General features: G+C 55.7%; 1 protein-coding gene across 7 annotated transcripts in view; it reads right to left on the bottom strand.

The window, feature by feature from the left end:
• IQSEC1 (IQ motif and Sec7 domain ArfGEF 1) overlaps positions 1-13,272 on the bottom strand; it is a 330,464-nt gene extending 317,192 nt beyond the window's left edge. For all 7 annotated transcript variants that reach the window (XR_014251035.1, XM_082413930.1, XM_082413929.1 and 4 more), the window contains exon 1: positions 12,985-13,272. Coding sequence is in view for 6 of the 7 variants with exons in the window: in XM_082413930.1 (XP_082270056.1) it covers positions 12,985-13,250 (266 nt within the window). In the remaining variant the exon portion in view is untranslated. The remainder of the gene's footprint in view (positions 1-12,984) is intronic.
• Positions 13,273-17,372: the final 4,100 nt, after the last annotated feature.

The following is a 17,372-nucleotide window of genomic DNA, read 5'->3' as shown; positions in this document are numbered from 1 at the left end:
GTCACCCAGGCCCGGTCATGTCTGGCCCTGCCACTTACTAGCTGTGCAACGCCCAGCAAGGCACAGCACCACTCTGAGCCTCACTTTCCTCGTCTGTAAAGTGGGGCCACACAGCTAGCACACAGCAGGTGCTCAATAAACGCCTCCTTCAGCCCATCTCACAGTGGAGACCCTCGTACCAGGAAAGTAACTGCCTCAAGAAGAAAAGCAGTGAAAACCAGCTGCAGTTGAAGACACCGGCCACTAGACTTTTGATGAGGCTTCCCTGCCCGAAGAGAGTGTGGGCGCACATCCGCGCGATAACCGTATCTGTACGTATTTATTAATCACGTGCAGGCACAACTGCACTTATGTCATTCGTGTCGCAAAAGAATCCAAGAAAAGACAGTGAAGGATGAATTTAAGGATCAATGGGAACAGAAGTCCCCACATTCTTCCCTGCACCTCAAAGGATGGTGTCATTTGCCCCCAGGGGTACCCACTCCATTTTGCAGACCCTGGACTTGCGCACGTGACAACGGTGGACTGATCTTAAACATCTCGTCTTCAATACAAGCAGTTTGCATCCTAACGGAAGCGGGATCTGGCGCTGCCTGCCGGATGGAGCCTAGAGACAAGCACCCCAGCAGGGCACAATCAAAGTCAGTCAGACGGGAGGCCCCAGGGGGTCCAGGGTTACAGCGCAGATATAAAGAAAAGGCTCAAAACCACAAAAAGTTCCAAGATGGGAGCCGGTCCCTACCAGACACGTGGGGTTTCTAGAGGCAGGAATGGAGGTGTGGGAGGGGTGTCTAAGGCAGAGCGACCAGCATGACCAAAGGCACGGAGTGTGAAAACTGCACAGTGCCACCGGCCGCCCCACCCAGGGCAGGTTTCTGCGCAAGAAGGAGCCTCCGGGGAAACGCCGCGTCTGTGCCAAGATGCCCCGGGAAGGGGAGAAACAGAGAGAAAGGAGGAGGGACACACATCTCTGGCAGGCAGGGGCTCCGCGCACTCCACCCCCCATCCCCCGCCACCGTGCACGAGCCACAGGCCATGTGACGGCCCTGCCCCCGCAGGCAGGAGCGGGTCTGTGGGATCCCCCAACCCCTCGGGACGGCTGCCCCCCACGCAGGAGTGACGCCGCTCCAAGCACCCACGATGCCGGGGGAGGGGGCGGGAATGAGGGCGCCGCGCTCTTAATTACTGCACTTATCAAAACCGCATTAGCGGTGATGATTTCCTCCAGACCCCCGTTCCCTTCCCTGGATGTTTTGGCTGCTTCGCCATATGGCAGGAGTTAAAAATACAGCTCAGAGTGAGGGGGCTGCAGATGCAGTGGGCAGGCTACCTGAGCAGTGGGGTGCGGATCTGGTCAGGTGGGGCCTGGGAAGCACTCCCAGCCCAGCTCCTGGTGGCCTGCGGCAGGACAGCGCCCTTCAGACACACAGCACCGCAGAGGGAGACCCACCAGCGGCAGGACAGGCTGTCACCCGCCAAGCAGAGAGAGGAGCAACCCTTCAGCAGCCTTAAGAGGTGGAAGTGACAGCACAAGGCCTGGGCACCCCGAAGGTGGGGCGTGAAGATGGCTGCAAATCCTTGCCCCTCCGCCCACTGAGGGTGCAGTCCAAGCCCCTCCCCTTGAACCTGGCCTTCGGATCTCCTTGACCAACAGCATGTGGCAGAAGTGACCTTGTGGTACTCCCAAGGTCAAGCCACGAGAAGCCTCACATCTCCCACCAGGCCTTGGAACACTGGTTCTGGGATCCCTGAGCCCCCGTGCTTGAGATGCCATGTGCAGGCACTCTGGTCCACAGGGCCAGCCTTCCAGGTGTCTCCACAAGTTCTCTGATACGTGAGTTAAGGTGTTCTGGACCCTCCAGACTAGTCCATCCACTATGTGAATACCACTGAGTAACTTCCCCTAATAACACAGGGAACACAAGACCCCACCAGCCAAGCCCTGCCAACCCCTGCCCTACAGAATCTGAGCTATAATAACAGGGGGCTTGTTTCAAGCATCTAGATTTTAGAATAATTTGTTACTCGGCCACAGATAACTAGAACATTCATTTATTCACTCATTCATTCATTCATGCAACACATATTCATTAAAACCTACCCTGAGGCAGGGCCCCCTACAAAAAGAGCAGAGACAAATAATTCATTCTCCCTGTCCCCAGGGGAGCTTCTGGGCTGGTTCCTCAGAGCTCACCCAGTTTGTCTGGGTCCATACCCACGTACCCATCTCCCCTCCCAGTTTGGCAGCTTTCTCTCCCAGGCCCATCACTTCTGGGCTCACTGCCAACATTCCCCTGTCCAGTGCCCACCCCTGCCTTCATTCTCTCTGGATGAGGAGAGATACACGGGATGGTCTGCCTCTCCAACAGGTTTTATTTTACTCTAAAAGGTCCTCTAGATGCTAAAAGAAACAAGAGAATGAAAATGGTGCACTAAATATCTATCATAAAGGAAGGTAATAAGGGAGAAGTAGAGAAGGAAAAAAAGACATAAAACATACAGAAAACAATAAAGTTGGGACTTCCCTGGTGGTCCAGTGGTTAAGAATCCACCTGCCAGTGCAGGGGACACAGGTTCGAGCCCTGGTCCAGGAATATCCTACATGCCGCGGAGCAACTAAGCTCGTGCGCCACAACTACTGAAGCCCATGCGCCTAGAGCCCGTGCTCCACAACAAGAGAAGCCACCGCAATGGGAAGCCCGCGCACCACAACGAAGAGTAGCCCCCACTCACCACAACTAGAGAAAGCCCACGCGCAGCAACGAAGACCCAACGCAGCCAAAAATAAATAAGTAAGAATAAATTTATTTTAAAAAAATAGGAAAAAGAAAATAATAAAGTTGCAGGTGTAAATCCTACCGTATCAACAATTATATTAAATGTATGTAGGTTAAACACTAATCAAAAGGTAGAGATTAGCAAAATGGATTTTAAAAAAACATGTAATCCAATCATACGGTGTCTACAAGAGACTCACTTTAGATTTAAGACACAAATAGGTTGAAAATAAAAGGATGGAAAAAGATATTCCATGCAAACAGTAACCAAAAGAGAACTAGAGTGGCTATACTACTACCAGACAAAGTAGACTTTATGACAAAAAGCTACTAAAGACAAGGAAGGATACCTTATTACAATAAAAGGGTCAATCCATCAAGAAGACATAATAATTGTAAACATATATATACCAAACAACGGAACCCCAAAATACACAAAGCAAAAACTGACAGAAATAAATGGAGAAATAGACAATTCAACAATAACAGTTGGAGATATCAATACCCCACTTTCAATAATGGTAGAACAACTAGGCAGAAGATCAACAAGGCAACAGAAGATATGAACAACACTGTAAACCAACTAGATCTAACAGAGACGTACAGAACACTCCACCCAACAACAGCAGAATACGCATCCTTCTCAAGTGCATGCAACATTCTCCAGAACAGACCATATCTTAGACCTTACAGTGAGGCTCAATACATTAAAAAGGAACATACCACACAAAGCATGTTCTCTGGAAACAATGGACTGGAATTTAAAGGGTCCCCTAAAATGTCTAGATGACAGCTCTCCTGGGGATGTGCCTGGTTCATCGTTGCCCAAACCATGACTTCCCCCTCTCCTTACCTCCTTACCTGGCTCACAACAGGTGCCGGGGAGGATGCAGGTCAGCCTCTGGGTGGGAACTGAATGGGGTGGTCAGGGTGACCCCCGACATCCTTTCAGGTGGAGGATTTTTACACACCTGGAAGTTTGAGGACTGCTGAGCTGGGTGATAGTAAAGCCTCTAAGAAGTCTCGACAGAGCTGTGCGTAGGCAATGGGCTGCCAGGGTCGGGGTGGGGGACATTCCAGAAGCCTCTGCGTTGCTGTAGGGAGCCCTCGTTCTATTTTAATAGCATTAAGTCCCCACAACTTTAATACATGTGAAGAGGCTGTAACTGGGGGCTAAAGGGATTGTGATGGCACATCTTACAAAGGGTTGGATTCAAAATCAGCTACGTTAGATGTGCAGAAGGTGGGTGGATAATAGAGCAACAAATGCCAAAACCCAAGTCATCTGATTCTAAATCCCATGACTTTTCTCTAACATCAAATTTCTTCTCGACTTAGAAAGAGGGAACAACAGTGATTAAAGCTAGCAAGAATGAGGGGTACTCTGCATGTACACATATTAAGGATTCCATCCTCACAACCCCTCTAGGAGGAAGGTGATGCTTTAGAACCCCATTTTATAGGTGAGGCACAGCCAGGACATGGCAGAGGGAGTGGCCTGACCCCAAGTGCACATCCTGACTATTTCTCTGTCCACATACTACATGGGTACCCCGACCAGGAGCTGTCTATAACCCCAAGCCACCCCCGACTCACTCACCAGTCCAAGAAACACTGCAGAAGACAAAGGCCAACATCTGGATCCTTTCCTTCTGCTTAAGCAATGATCTCCCCCTCCTACCTGGACAGGCAGTTGTTGGGGGTAAGACAGGATGGGGCTCATCCCTTCCATCCAAAACCCACGTGCTCCTGCTCGCCCCCAGCACCCCAAGTCCTGCAGCGTCTCCTGCAGCCCCTGCTCGCTGGTCCCCGCCTCCCCCAGAGCCAGGTGTCCCACCCACACCTAAGTGCCTCCCCTGGGCAGCACCCTCCGGGGACTCCTGGCTCCTCCCAATGTCCCTCGGGGCCTCCCCAGCCTGCTGGCCCTGCCCAGCCCCACCTGTGGGTCCCCTCTCCCTCCTCTCCTTTGCTGTCCCCTCGGTCACTCTGCTGCAGACACGCCAGTCTCCTCGCTGTGAACGGACCACGCCAGGCACACTCCCCGCTCAGGCAACCCCAAAGGGAGACCCAGTCGCCTCTGTCCCCACTAGAGACACTGACACCAGAGCCCCAAAAGGGTCCTTCCGTGTGCCAAGGGAAGCAGGAAGAGCTGGGCCTCCAGACCAGGGCCCCAGGGGGGGTCTTACCCCTGGCTGACCACACGGGCCACCCGCCCGTTGATGTTCAACTTCAGGCTGTCAGGGACCCCCTCAGTCTGTCCCCAAATCTCATCCACACATGTGCTCACCCCTGTAAGGGTCCCTGGAGGCTGCCCTGGTACCACTGGACAAGGGCTGAGGACTTGTCACTCAAGCACTGAGGCCATCCGGGAGGACAGTGGCGTTTCATGGGCACCTCATGCCAGCCTTGCCCCGCTGACACTTCACAGGCACGACCTACCTTGACAGCCCCACCAGATCTGCCACCCAGGACACCCCCCGTGGAAGCCCCGTCTTCTGGCTGCAGTGAGCCCTATTCCCTGTGGCTCAGAGGCAAGGGCCAGGCCCAGGGGCCTTGAGGCTCCACAATGTCTGACACTCTACGTGCTGAGAAAACAGGCCATTGAAACCAACAAGATGGGGGGGCAGAGCCGGGAGAGGGGCACAAACACCAATCCTCCCATTCAACCAAGCGCCCAGTGTGTCCTGAGGGGCTACCATGCACAGAAAGGCCTGGGGTTGCCTCACCAGCAGGCCAGCAAATGCACACGTGTTTGGGGTGGGGAAATGGGCCAATTCAAAGTGAACTGCCCGCCTGGCTGGTGCCTGACAGCTTAGGAGTTACTCCCCTGCACGTGTCACCTCCTGCCCACCACCACCCCGCTGGCAGGGACCACCGCCATCATTTTTGCCAAAAGATGACTCAGGCTCCTGGTGGTAAAATAACTTCCCCGAGGTGACCACAGAGAGGGAGAGGCCAAACCCAACATACAAAGGGAAAAGCCAGGGCTGTCCCTGGGTAGGCAGTGGTGCTGGGGGCAGTTTTGGTTCCTGGAACCAAAAGCCTGGGTGAGCTGACCACGCACAACCTGAAACGGCCCCAAACGTCTCTCCAAACACGGACACCACGCAGCGAATAGCTGTGGAGCCACAGTGCGGTGGCAAACTGCACGGGCTCTGGAAGCAGACAGACCTGGGTGCAAATCTGCCTCTGTCGCTGGGTAACCGTGGGCAACTGCTTACCCTCTCTGAGCCTCAGTGTTCACATCTGCAAAATGGGATGGCGGCAGCGCACACGTGTCACAGGGTTGGGGCATCAGCAGAGATCCCAAGGAGAAGGTGGTCGGCACACGGCACCAGGAACGGCTTGGTTATTTCCGTAGTTTAATTATAATTGAAGCATTCTAAGTCTAAGTGCCCAGAACACAGGATTTCTGTCCTGTTCCTTTGTGAATCTTGCCTCCTCCAAGGAAAGCTGAGCATTTCACATCGAGGCTCAAACAGAGCACAGCTTGGCTGGGGGTGAGCCAGGCTTGTTCACCACCTCACCCCCCCAACCCCACAAGGCTGAAGTCTGGGTTCTGAGCAAGCGCCCTGGGCTGTCCATGCCCGTCTGGGCCTCGTGTGGCCCACCGTCCCCGCTCCCAGGCCCGGCAAAACCACCGACAGCACCTCCCTGCCTGAAACACGCCATGCGCCCCCCTCCCCGCCTTGGTGCTCCCACGTGTGCGGTTCCAAACACCCTCCCGGATGGCCAGGCACGTAATAAAGAAATGCTGCAAAACCTTCACTATAGCATCTGGGGGGTGTTCTGCCTGGTACGGTTCTTTCAACTTTTCCGTAGGTTTGAAAATGTTCATAAGAAAATGCTAGGGAAAAACAATCCTTAAGGGCGCTCTCAATACCCTATTCCTCCCCCGAGCCAGTGTTCACCGCGTCCTGCAGTGCCAGGCGCCCCGCAATCCCTCCACCTGGATCTCCTGGAACAGGGCCACCTCCCCATCTTACATGGGGACTGGCCTCTGGGCAGCCGGGGCAAAGCCTGCCTTACTTGGACGGTCCTCCTGCTGGGAGGGGGCTGAGGCTGACGGGGTCCTGCAGACCCAAGCAGGGCTTAGCTGCTCAGGTGTCATCACGGAGGGTCCCCACGAGGCTGGGGGAGGCATTTGAAAAACTCCAGGCTGCAGCTCCCTACTCAATAAAAGATAAGCACTTAGCATTTGTAATAACTGGGCTGGCATCTCCCGCCAACAGGTCACGCCCCTGGAGGGGCAGGATTCAGACGCCAAAGGCCTCGCTGCCTCGGGATTCCTAGTCGGGCCGTCACTCTGTGAAGCTTGGTTCGCAGTCGGGGCAATTTCCACTGCAGCCTGGCCTGCATCTACCTGGGGTAGGGGGTGGTAAATTGGAGGCCCACTGAACTTCCAGGCCACGGGCACGGCCCCGGGCTGCCTCACGGCCTCGTCTGTAGCTGCGGCTCCATTTCAGTGAGGTCAGTTTATGCCCCTCCTCCCAGTTCCTGCCCAACGCCCGGCCGGCCGGTTTGTTTTTTCTGCTGCTCTGCGGCAATTACACGGATGACACCCTGACAAGCTCAGAACAGTGCCTTCCCCAAGTTGGGCAAAGCGTGGCTCTTTCTTACAGAAACAGAAAGCAAAGAACAAAAAAATGAGATCAGCTGTCAAAATAATGTCATCGACAAAACAGATGACAAACAGCTACCCAGATGACCAAAAATGCTGATGCCCCCGAACTCCCAAATCCGGGCCTCTTCATCCCGGAGTCCAAATGCTCACAGGGCACAGCCCTGAGGTCTCTGCAGGCGCGGAGGCCCGAACCCGGAGAGCGGAGGCGAAAACCAGAGCAGGTCTCCACTTCACACACCGCGCTGCCCCATCTCTCTCAACCTGAGCTAGATAAAGACGCATCTCACGATATATCCTCCAGGTTGTAAAAGAATCATTTGCCTAGGTTGTCAGACGGCTGGGAGAGAGCTTCAGAGAAGCATCTCCTTGTCCTTCTGCGGACTCTACCATCTGCTGGAGAAAGAACGGCTCACCCCGCCCCCTTGGACTTGAACACATTTCGTCCAACAGGGACCAGGCCCCGCCAACACGTTGCAGCCTGTTGCCAGCCGGGGGACGTCCTCCCCAGCACTGGCTACTCGGCTCTATCTCAACTGGGAGAACAAGAGAATCATTGAATGAGAACGTGAACGCAGTATCTCCCTCTGCCACCCCCTCCGACACGCAGATCAGAAAAGCCCGCTCAGCCTCTCTTGGCCCCGGCTCTCTGCTCCGAGGGGAAGAGGAAATGGAACAGAAGCGGCCGGGACCTCAGACCCCGTGGCCCGGGCCTGGGGCTCCGCGGCTGCCCTGAAGATGAACGCAATTTCAGAGGCTCCTGGCCAGGACCCGCCCCTGTACAGCAGCTCGTGTCCCTACTCCGGCCACACCCTCCTCGCTGGCCACCCTCGAGCTTCCCCGCCAGCTGATGCACCCCCGTCATGGTTAATGTCAGCACAGACCAGAGGAGCGCTTGTTTGGAAAGTCAACAGAGACTGAATGCCACTGGAAACCTCCCCCAGAGTGAGTCACCAGCTCGGAGCTTCAGAAAAAAGTCCTCTCCAGTGATGTGACAGCACTCAAGAGCTGGAGGGGACGAGAGCACGAGGGAGGCAGCTCCACAGGCCTCTCCAACCTCTTCGGGCCGATGTTTACTTCTGCCGGGGAACCCTGGAGGAGCAGAGGCTGGGAGCGAGCGCCTCTTTCCATCCTGGTCCCCCCCGCACGGCAACCTCAGGTGATGTCGAGGACCCGGCCTCGGTGACAAGGGCCCACGAGGCAGGACAGGGACCACTCGTGCTGGGCTTCCTCCAGCAGTGGAGGCTGGGAGTCCCGCAGGGTCCCGGGAGGTCTGATCACTGGGCAGCACGAAGGGCAGGTGGGAGACGGGTGAGAGCAGGGGGCCTGGGACCAGACACCCGAGCCCCAGTCCCGGCTCCACCACTGGCCAGGTGAGAGGGCCGGAGCCGGTCGTAGGACCTCTCTGACATTCAGTCTCCACATCTGTAAAATGGGAGAGGCAACCGTTCCTGCCTCGTGGGAGGGCTGGGACCACGAAATGAGCTGGTAAATGCAAAGACCTGGAGCAGTGCCGGGCACACAGGGCGCCCTCGTGGATGGAGCCGGAACGCACACACCTGCCTCTTGTGCATCTGGCTCTGAGTGCTCACTGGTACCAGCTGTATCTGCTAAAGCCCAAGCTGACCTTCTAATGGAAAACACAGGGATCCTAATCAATCCCCTGTGCCTTCATCCACTCAACAATATCTACTGAGCACCTACTGTGTGCCCCAATCTCTAGAGGGATGGGAGGGGGCAGTTCTAGAAACATCATTAGAATGTAGCTAACTAAACACTGGATGTGAATTCTGACGTCAGAAAAAAAATAGTTAAATACCCAGCGTAACCAAAGGCATCCTATTTCTTTCCTTGTTATAACTCTGTTTTCCCCAGAGCTGAGAAACTCATGATGATATCCTTCAGCTGTGGTCGAAAGAGGACTTCCTGAGAAAGGGTTTAAAGGTCTCTGGGCTAAAGGGTTTCCCCCACGCCCAGGAACCCTCCTGAGGACTGCCTGGAGGAGGTGGTACAGAGACTGCTGCAGTCCCAATGCGAGCCTGTCCCATGGCATCTATCTGTACGTCCCCCAGCAGGACACTGTACCCGCTGAGCATGCAGGGGCACCCTGCCCAGTGGCCAGGGGGCCAGGGGCTCCTGACTCAAGCTGGAACAGCAGGAGGCTGTTTAGGAAAGGGGAAGCCAGGCCTGGCCTAGCCTGCATGCTCACCAGACCCTCACCCACAGGGGCCCCTGTCTGCAGGCAGGGGGGCCTGGGAGATGGTGGGCGCACCAGCACTGTGGAAAGTGGAGCAGAGTCCCCCAGCAGGAAGTAATCCCAATGGTGCCAGCTCCGGCTCCAACTGTCTGTCGCCTTGGGACGCCCACACACAGAGGTTCTAGTCTCGACTGCAGGGGGCCAACCCCTGCCCCAGCCCAGCTTCTGGGCCGTCTCCTCCAGGCTGTCACGTCCCCAACTCCACATCCTCTGTGTGGACGCTGGGCCCCCAAAGGTCTCACCCAGCTTCTCAGGAAGTGCACTCACCTCCTACCTGTGCTCAGTTGGCCCCCGCCCCAAAATGAGAACCTGCCTGACAAGGCAAGAATGTGCATTAAGCACCTACTGTGTACCGTTTCCTCCACGCCCTTTATCTTCACTTAATCCTCAGAAAGATCACGGGAGACAGCTATGCTCATCCCCATTTCCGAGCATTAGACGCCCCGAGGCTAAGAGAGGTGACTTGTCCCACAGCCCCCGGGGCCAGTGCAGAGCTGGCCCTGGGGCCCGTCCACCTGCCCACGTCCCCTTCCCCGTGCGGGGCTGTGTATTCCCTGCCTGGCTTCCCCACTTTCCCTTTTGGGTCTCCAGCACATCACTAATGGCTCCACGTACAGCAGGTGCTTAATAAAAGCTGGTTGCTCTCAGGGGTTTGGTTACCCCATGCTCCTTAGGCATAAATCATTTTCTCCATGGATGGGCAGGGGCCCCCCAAATCCAGCTCACTCCCCTCACACTGCAGGGGCCGGAAACCCACGGATGTGAGCCACCAGCCCCATGCAGGGGCCCTGTGGAAGGCGGGGGGCTCCAGCACCCTCCCCGCCCAAAGACTGGGCAAAGACGCGGATGGGGGAAAGTGGGCCTGGAGTGCTGTCTTGAGGGGACCCCCAGTTCTGTTCAATACACTGGAGCCTCCCAGCCCCACTCCTCACTCCTCGCGTGTGGCCCCAAAGCCGCAGCAACCCCACTTCCAGGAGCTTGTTAGAAACACAGGCCCTCCAGCCCGCCCCAGACCCACTGATCAGAATCTGCGTTTCAACACGATCCCCAGGCACCTGTGTGCACGTTCAAGTTTGAGAAGCTCCCCTCCACCTAGAACGTGGGCCAAGACCCGTGTTGCCACCGTTTCTCTGGAAAGGGATACCATCATAGGCTCCGAAGCCAGGCTGACAGAGCTGGGGACTTATGACACAAGTCCTGCCTCAGCACCCCGAGCTCCCTCCAAGGCTGCCACCCAGACCAGCACTGCGGGAGTCCCCACGCAGACCTCTCGGCATCTTCCCACCCCTACCTGGTCACCAGAGGCAACTTCGAAGGGAAAGAAGGAATCCACCCCCAGGACGGTGCTGTGAGGCACCTGGCGACAGTGTGTGCCCCCGTTCCCTAGGAAAGCGGGGCGCGTGTCCCAGCCCCGGTGCGCTGCCTCCCCGAGCGACTGACGACTTCACTGGGCCCCTGGCTCTTCCTTAAGTCCTTGCCTGGGGAGTGAGGGCTCACTCAGGCCCTGCAACTAGCACTAGGTGACCACAGAAGAGACCGAGTGACAAAGGGGGTCTTGGAGACACCAGAGAGCCGGGGGCAGAGCTACAGAGGCAGTGGGGGTCTGTTCTTTCTCTCAGTGCCGCCAGCTAGGAGCGATTCCATGCCTCCCGCCTCCCTTCCAGCATACACAGAGTGCTGAAGTGTGCCACTGGCCTGCCACCACGGGGCCACCAGGCTCACCCACGCCCTGACCCCACCCTACGCTCCTCTTCCAGGGCCCCCCAGTGCCCAGGAGCACCGCCCAGAACCATGCAGGAAGCAGGGCGGCAGCCCTGCACACACAGCCTGCACAGCCCGGCCTGGGGCAGGGGGGACACGGGGTCTCCGGTGACCAGAGGACCAGATAACCACACCTGGAGTCCTGGGAATCAGGAGCCCCTCCCCCGCAGGATTTTGGAGTCAGGGTTAACTCCTCCCCCATCACTTCTGCCCACCCCCAGCCTCCCCGAAAACCTGTCCTGAAGCTGCGGACCACCACCAGTCTACCCTCCCAACACACACACACACACACACACACACACACACACGGTTTCTCCCCACCACTCCACCCCCGCAACACACACACTCACACACACACTCACACAAACACGGTTTCTCCTCACCACTCCATCCCAACACACACACACACACACTCTCACACACACACTCAGGCACACACACACACGGTTTCTCCTCACCATTCCACCCAACACACACTCACACACACACTCAGGCACACACACACACTCACACAAACACGGTTTTTCCTCACCACTCCATCCCCCCCCCACACACACACTCACACACACACTCAGGCACACACTCAGGCACACACACACGGTTTCTCCTCACTACTCCATCCCCCCAACACACACACACACTCACACACACACACTCACAAACACGGTTTCTACTCACCAATCCATCCCCCCAACACACACACACACACTCACACACGCTCACACACACACACACACACACACACACACACACACACTCTCTCTCTCTCTCTCTCTCTCTCTCTCTCTCTCTCTCTCTCTCTCTCTCTCTCTCTCTCTCTCTCTCTCTCTCTCTCTCCCCTCCGCCTCGCCGAGGTGGGCGCCGGGACTTCTGCGGAGCCGGGCCGCGCACACGACTTCGGACCCTACGGGAGGCAAACGCGCGGCCAGGACGCTGTGTCCAGCGCGGCCGGGCAGTCCCGCCCCATCCCGTCCCCCGCTTAATCCTCGCTCCGACATAACCCCGGGTAATCCCGGGGCGAGGCGGGCGGGGTATTAACCCGGAGTGGCGAAGGAAGAGGCGGAGGCGTCCAGAGGGAGGAGGGCTCGGCGCGTCCCGGGCTGGAGGCAGCACAGAGTCCCTTCCGGAGGGGTGCGACCCGCAAGTGACCCAGGCCCGCTCGAGGGCGGGATCTGCGCCTGACGCGCCCCCTGCCCTCCGGGTCTAGAGTCTCCGAGTCAGGAGTTCTGCTCCCGCCACCCAGAGCCCCGCAGCTGCGCCCGGACGGCCCCCTGTGGCGAGGCCGACCCCGCATTCAAGCTCCCGAGCTCCTGGGTCGCTGGAGCCCGAGTCCCGAGCCCGCCGGCCGCGGAGAGCCGGGCGGGCGGGAGAGCCGGGCAGCGCCCCGGAGCCCCTTTCCCTGGGAGCTCGGTCCCGCCGAGTCCGAGCCCCAGGTCGGGCCGCGACCCCGCCGGAGATACCCCGGCCCCCCTCGGCCGACACCCTCCACGCCCGGCCCCGAGGGGAGCGGGGCCCCCCAAGAAGTTCGCGCACCCCCAACACGCTCGCCGCCCCCGGTCCCCACTTACTTGTCGCGGCGGCCTCCGAGCTCCGGGATGGCGCCAAGCGGCTGCGGGCCGGGGCCGGGGTCGAGGCGGCGGGCGCACGCGGCCAGGTGCCGCCGGTGCCGCTCCAGCAGGCCGGCGTTCTCGCGGCTCAGCCGCGCCACTTGGCGCTCCAGCTCCTCGATGCGCCGCCGCCGCCGCGCCAGCAGCTCCTGCTGCGCCGCGACGATCCGGGTCAGCTCCTGCAGGTACTCGGCCGCCTGGCCGGGGGGCTCGGCGGCGCTCGCCATGGTCCCCACCTCAGGCGCGCGGGCGGCGGGGCGGCGGCGGCGCGGCCATGGCTGCGCGGCGGTGACGGCGGCTCAGCGCGGCGCGGCGCGGGGCTCGGCCCGGGGGGCGCGGCGCGCGGGGCCGACGCGGCCCCGCCTTGGCGCCCTGCTCCCGCCTCCGCCCGCGCCCGCCCCCGGCGCCTCCGCGCCGCCCGCGGCCCCGCGGACGCGCCGGGCCGGACAGTGCGTGGAGCTGCGGCCGCCGCCGGCGAGCGAGGAGTTTGTAAAGTGCCCGCTGCGGCGCTAGGGGAGCGGGAGCCGGAACCGGGCGGGCGGCGCGGGAGGAGCGGGCGGGAGGAGCGGGCGGCGGCGGAGGGAGGGCGCCGCCTACCGGCCCCGCGCCCCACGCCCCGCGCCCCGCGCCCGCTCCTGCCGCCGTGGTGCGACTCGCGCCTCCGCACAGCCGCCTGGGCCGCTCTGATGTACAAATTTCACAAAGTAGGAATTCGGCAAAACAGACCTTCCTACTACGTACTGTCAGCCGACGACTGAGCTGTGAATAGGAAAATAAGGAACTCCTAAGCACTTTGACATTTTTTCTAAGTCTGATAAAACGCGCGGTTCATTTTGTTGCACAAGCAAGACAAGTTTCCTAGACTGTTCCTTTCCTAGACTGTTCTAGGCGGTTGGTGGCACTGAGGCCTCCACGATGTGAATGTGGACCAGCCACCAAGGCCCAGGCAGGCACCTTCCACTCACACCCAGGGTGTGGTGTGATGGGCCTGTAGGCCAAAGACCCACCTCAAAAATGGCACGGAGACTTTAAGCAGTTTATTTTGCCCCTGAGCCTCAGGTTCCCCAGCAATAGTATTTTCTATTTCTTGACTTTTTAAAACCTTTATCATTTTCATAGTCTAAATTTCCTTAGGGCTAAACTTACTGTTTATCTATCTTCCTGAAGAGTTCGGTTATTTCCATGTTTTAAAGCAAATGCATTTAAGGCTATACATTTACCTCTGGGTAAAGCTTTAGCTACATCTCATAAGTTTCTAAAACTTTGTAATAATGTACATTTTGATGGTACAGTGTCTCTTTGTTAAGGCTGGCATCACACTGGCTTTGATAAAACTTAGTATCCTATCCCCATGTTTGTTGATACCCCTTTATCTCCAGGAGAGGATGAGCCCTGCATGGAGAGACCCTGGACCCTCCAGGGCCCTAAGGCCTCCTTGGGTGGCCCCTGGGCATGGCCTATGGAGAGGGAGAGAATGGCAGTGGGGCTATTTAGAGGTCCTCAAATTCACCAAGCACTTTTACTAGGCTACTTGTGATGTTCTAGAAAGTAATATTGTTTTTATAAATCCTGTAATTATTTTGTGAAGGGCACAATTATATTACATCCTGCTTGTGTGTGTAAACTGTGTTTATCATTTCAGTTTATACATTGAAAATATACCAAAATCTTTGCAATCCTGTTTTACTATTTCCTCATTTTATAAAGATACCAGGAGCCTTCCCAAAAGGGATATGGCCTTGGCTTCTCTTGACTTATTTGGGAGACCTGACCGTGGAGTCACACATGGGGTCTCTGCCAGTTTGGGAATGAAGGAAATTCAGATCTAAATCCTGGGGTGTGTGAGTGAAGATTGTTGGGGGAGAAGACGACTGGGGGGGAGGAGCAGCTTCCCCCTCCCTCCACCCCAACCCCATTTGCCTGTCCCCCGCCCTCAACCTGCTACCCGCTTCCAGCAGTTCCAGGTTGAAACTGACCTCACATTTCCATCTCCACGCTGCCTCTCCCCCAAGCCCCCAGATGCAGTGAGCTGATTGACCGCCCCTCCGCCCAAATGAAAGACTAGACTCTGGACTCTCAGCCACCCAGATGTCCCTTACAGTCTCCCCACGTAAGCCCATGACATAAGAGCATTGATGGGCAAGGTGGCAGAAGTGGGCAAGGAGGGATAATCCAGGGTGCTTTAACACACCTGCAAAACGAAGCAGTGAAAACACATGCAGCCTGTCCAGTTTAGACACTGCCTCTCATCTTAATTCCCACAGGGTACAACAAAGGAGAACTGTGCAATGGACACTGTGGTGGCCAACCGGACCCCCATTTCAGGACAAGGCTCTCATTCCCCACCAGCCAGACATGTTGGCATCTAACGGCTCACAGCCACGTCCCTCTTGGGAAATTGCCCTGTGCCCATGGAATCTGCCTCACCCAAGGTTATGTCCCCACTTCCCTGAGGCCAGGTAGTGACTGGTCCATGCAGGGGTACAAGAGCTTGGTGCCCTGTCCAAACTTGGGCAACCATGCAGGGTCATTCCAGCTCCAGAGCCCCTGATAGGACCCTCTGAGGCCTCTGCGGGATCAGACCCAGGCCAGCCCTACCCCTGCCCAGCAGTGCTCCTTCACGCCCGCGCTGGTGCTGGTCCTGAGAGCTCCGCCAGCAAGCCTCCTGCACCAAACCTCCCTTCCCCTCCTCTCCCGACTGTGTCACCCACTACTTGGACCTTGTGATGATTTATGGGATTTATATGCTGTCTAGCAACTCTAGTGAAAATCTCCGTGCTTTGTATGGAGAGAGATTTTAAACTTGAAAAACCAGTAATAGGCTTTTCCAATATTATCATTACATGAATACAAGGCCAAGGAGTTTACATTGCACTGCAGGAAAAAAGATGTAACTATGTACTCTATAGAAAATAAAGGTAACAAAAATTTCGAGGAGGAGAGAGGGGAAGGGGAGGCATATTATGATCATCTATTAATTTTTACTATTATTATCCACATTCAGCTGCTCAGTAAGACCATCTATCTTTTTAATATTACCATTTGTTGAAGAACATTCCTTTTTCTCCTTAAAAACCTTCCTCTGAGAGCTCTCTGACTCACTGTTGTAATTTGGCCTGGCGCTTCCTTGGCCTGCTATGCAGCTGTTATCGGCGATTTGCTGGCATTACTCTTCTGGAATGGGTCCATGCTCTCTTGGATCTTATGTATTCTCTTTCTTGGATTCATTTTCTATTTTGCTGTGTACATCCTCTAGCAATTCTCCCAGACACGGCCTGGGGGAAGGTCTTTGAGGGCTTGTGTGTCTGAAATGATTTATTTTGCCCTTACACTCAACGGACAGTTTTGCTGGGTATAGAATTCTAGGTTAAAAATCAATTTCCTCAGAACCTGGACGGGTTTGCACCATTTTCCTCTATCATCTAGTGCTGCTGATGCTAATCTGATTCTTGTTCCTCTGAGGAAGAGATTCTCTTGGTGGGGGTGGGGGGTACTGCATCCAGTCAGGAGTTTTGGAAATATGGTGGGGGGCATTTTTGATCATCACAATGACTGGGGACAGTGTGGTATTCAATGGGCAGGGGCCTGGTATTTAATGCAGGGAAGTCCCATCTAACAAAAGCTGCCCCGCTCAAATTGCCAAAAAGAAGAACAAAGTTGGAGGGCTCACACTACATGATTGCAAGACTTATTATAAAGCAGGAGTAATCAAAGCAAGTGGTCCTGGTGTAAAGCTACACAAAAAGGTCACTAGAAGAGAGTGCAGAGATAGACCCACACGTACATGGTCAATTGATTTTAACAAAGATGCCAAGGCAGCCTAATGGGGGAGAGGATAGTCTTTCAACAAACGTTGCTGGCACAATGTGAAAGAATGAAAACTCATACCTGTCGGCATCTACAAAAATTAACTTGGAATACAGTGTATACCTAAATGTGAGAACTAAATATATAAAACTTCTAGGGGAAAAAACCACAGGAGAAAATCTTAATGGCCTTGAGTTTGGCAAAGATTTCTTAAGTATGACACCAAAAGCACGAACTCTGAAAGAAAAAGAAATCAATAAACTGGACTTCATCACAACAATAACAAAAAACCTTGCTCTTCAAATGTCACTCTTAAGAAAAAGAAAAGACAAGCCACAGTATGGGAGCAAATATTTGCAATATGTACACTCAACAAAGAACTTGTGTATAGACTATATAAAGAACTCTTATGACTTAATAATAACAAGACAAACAACCCAATTAAAAATGGGCAAAAGATTTGGACAGACATTTTACCAAAGAAGATATATAAATGGCAAATAAGCACACAAAAAGATGCTCAACATCATTAGTCATTAGGG

This window comes from Balaenoptera physalus (genome assembly GCF_965194825.1).
Source record: "Balaenoptera physalus genome assembly, chromosome: 11".
Classification (NCBI taxonomy): domain Eukaryota; kingdom Metazoa; phylum Chordata; class Mammalia; order Artiodactyla; family Balaenopteridae; genus Balaenoptera; species Balaenoptera physalus.
Note: the sequence above shows the minus strand (reverse complement) of the source record. Positions and strands in the feature narration are given on the sequence as shown.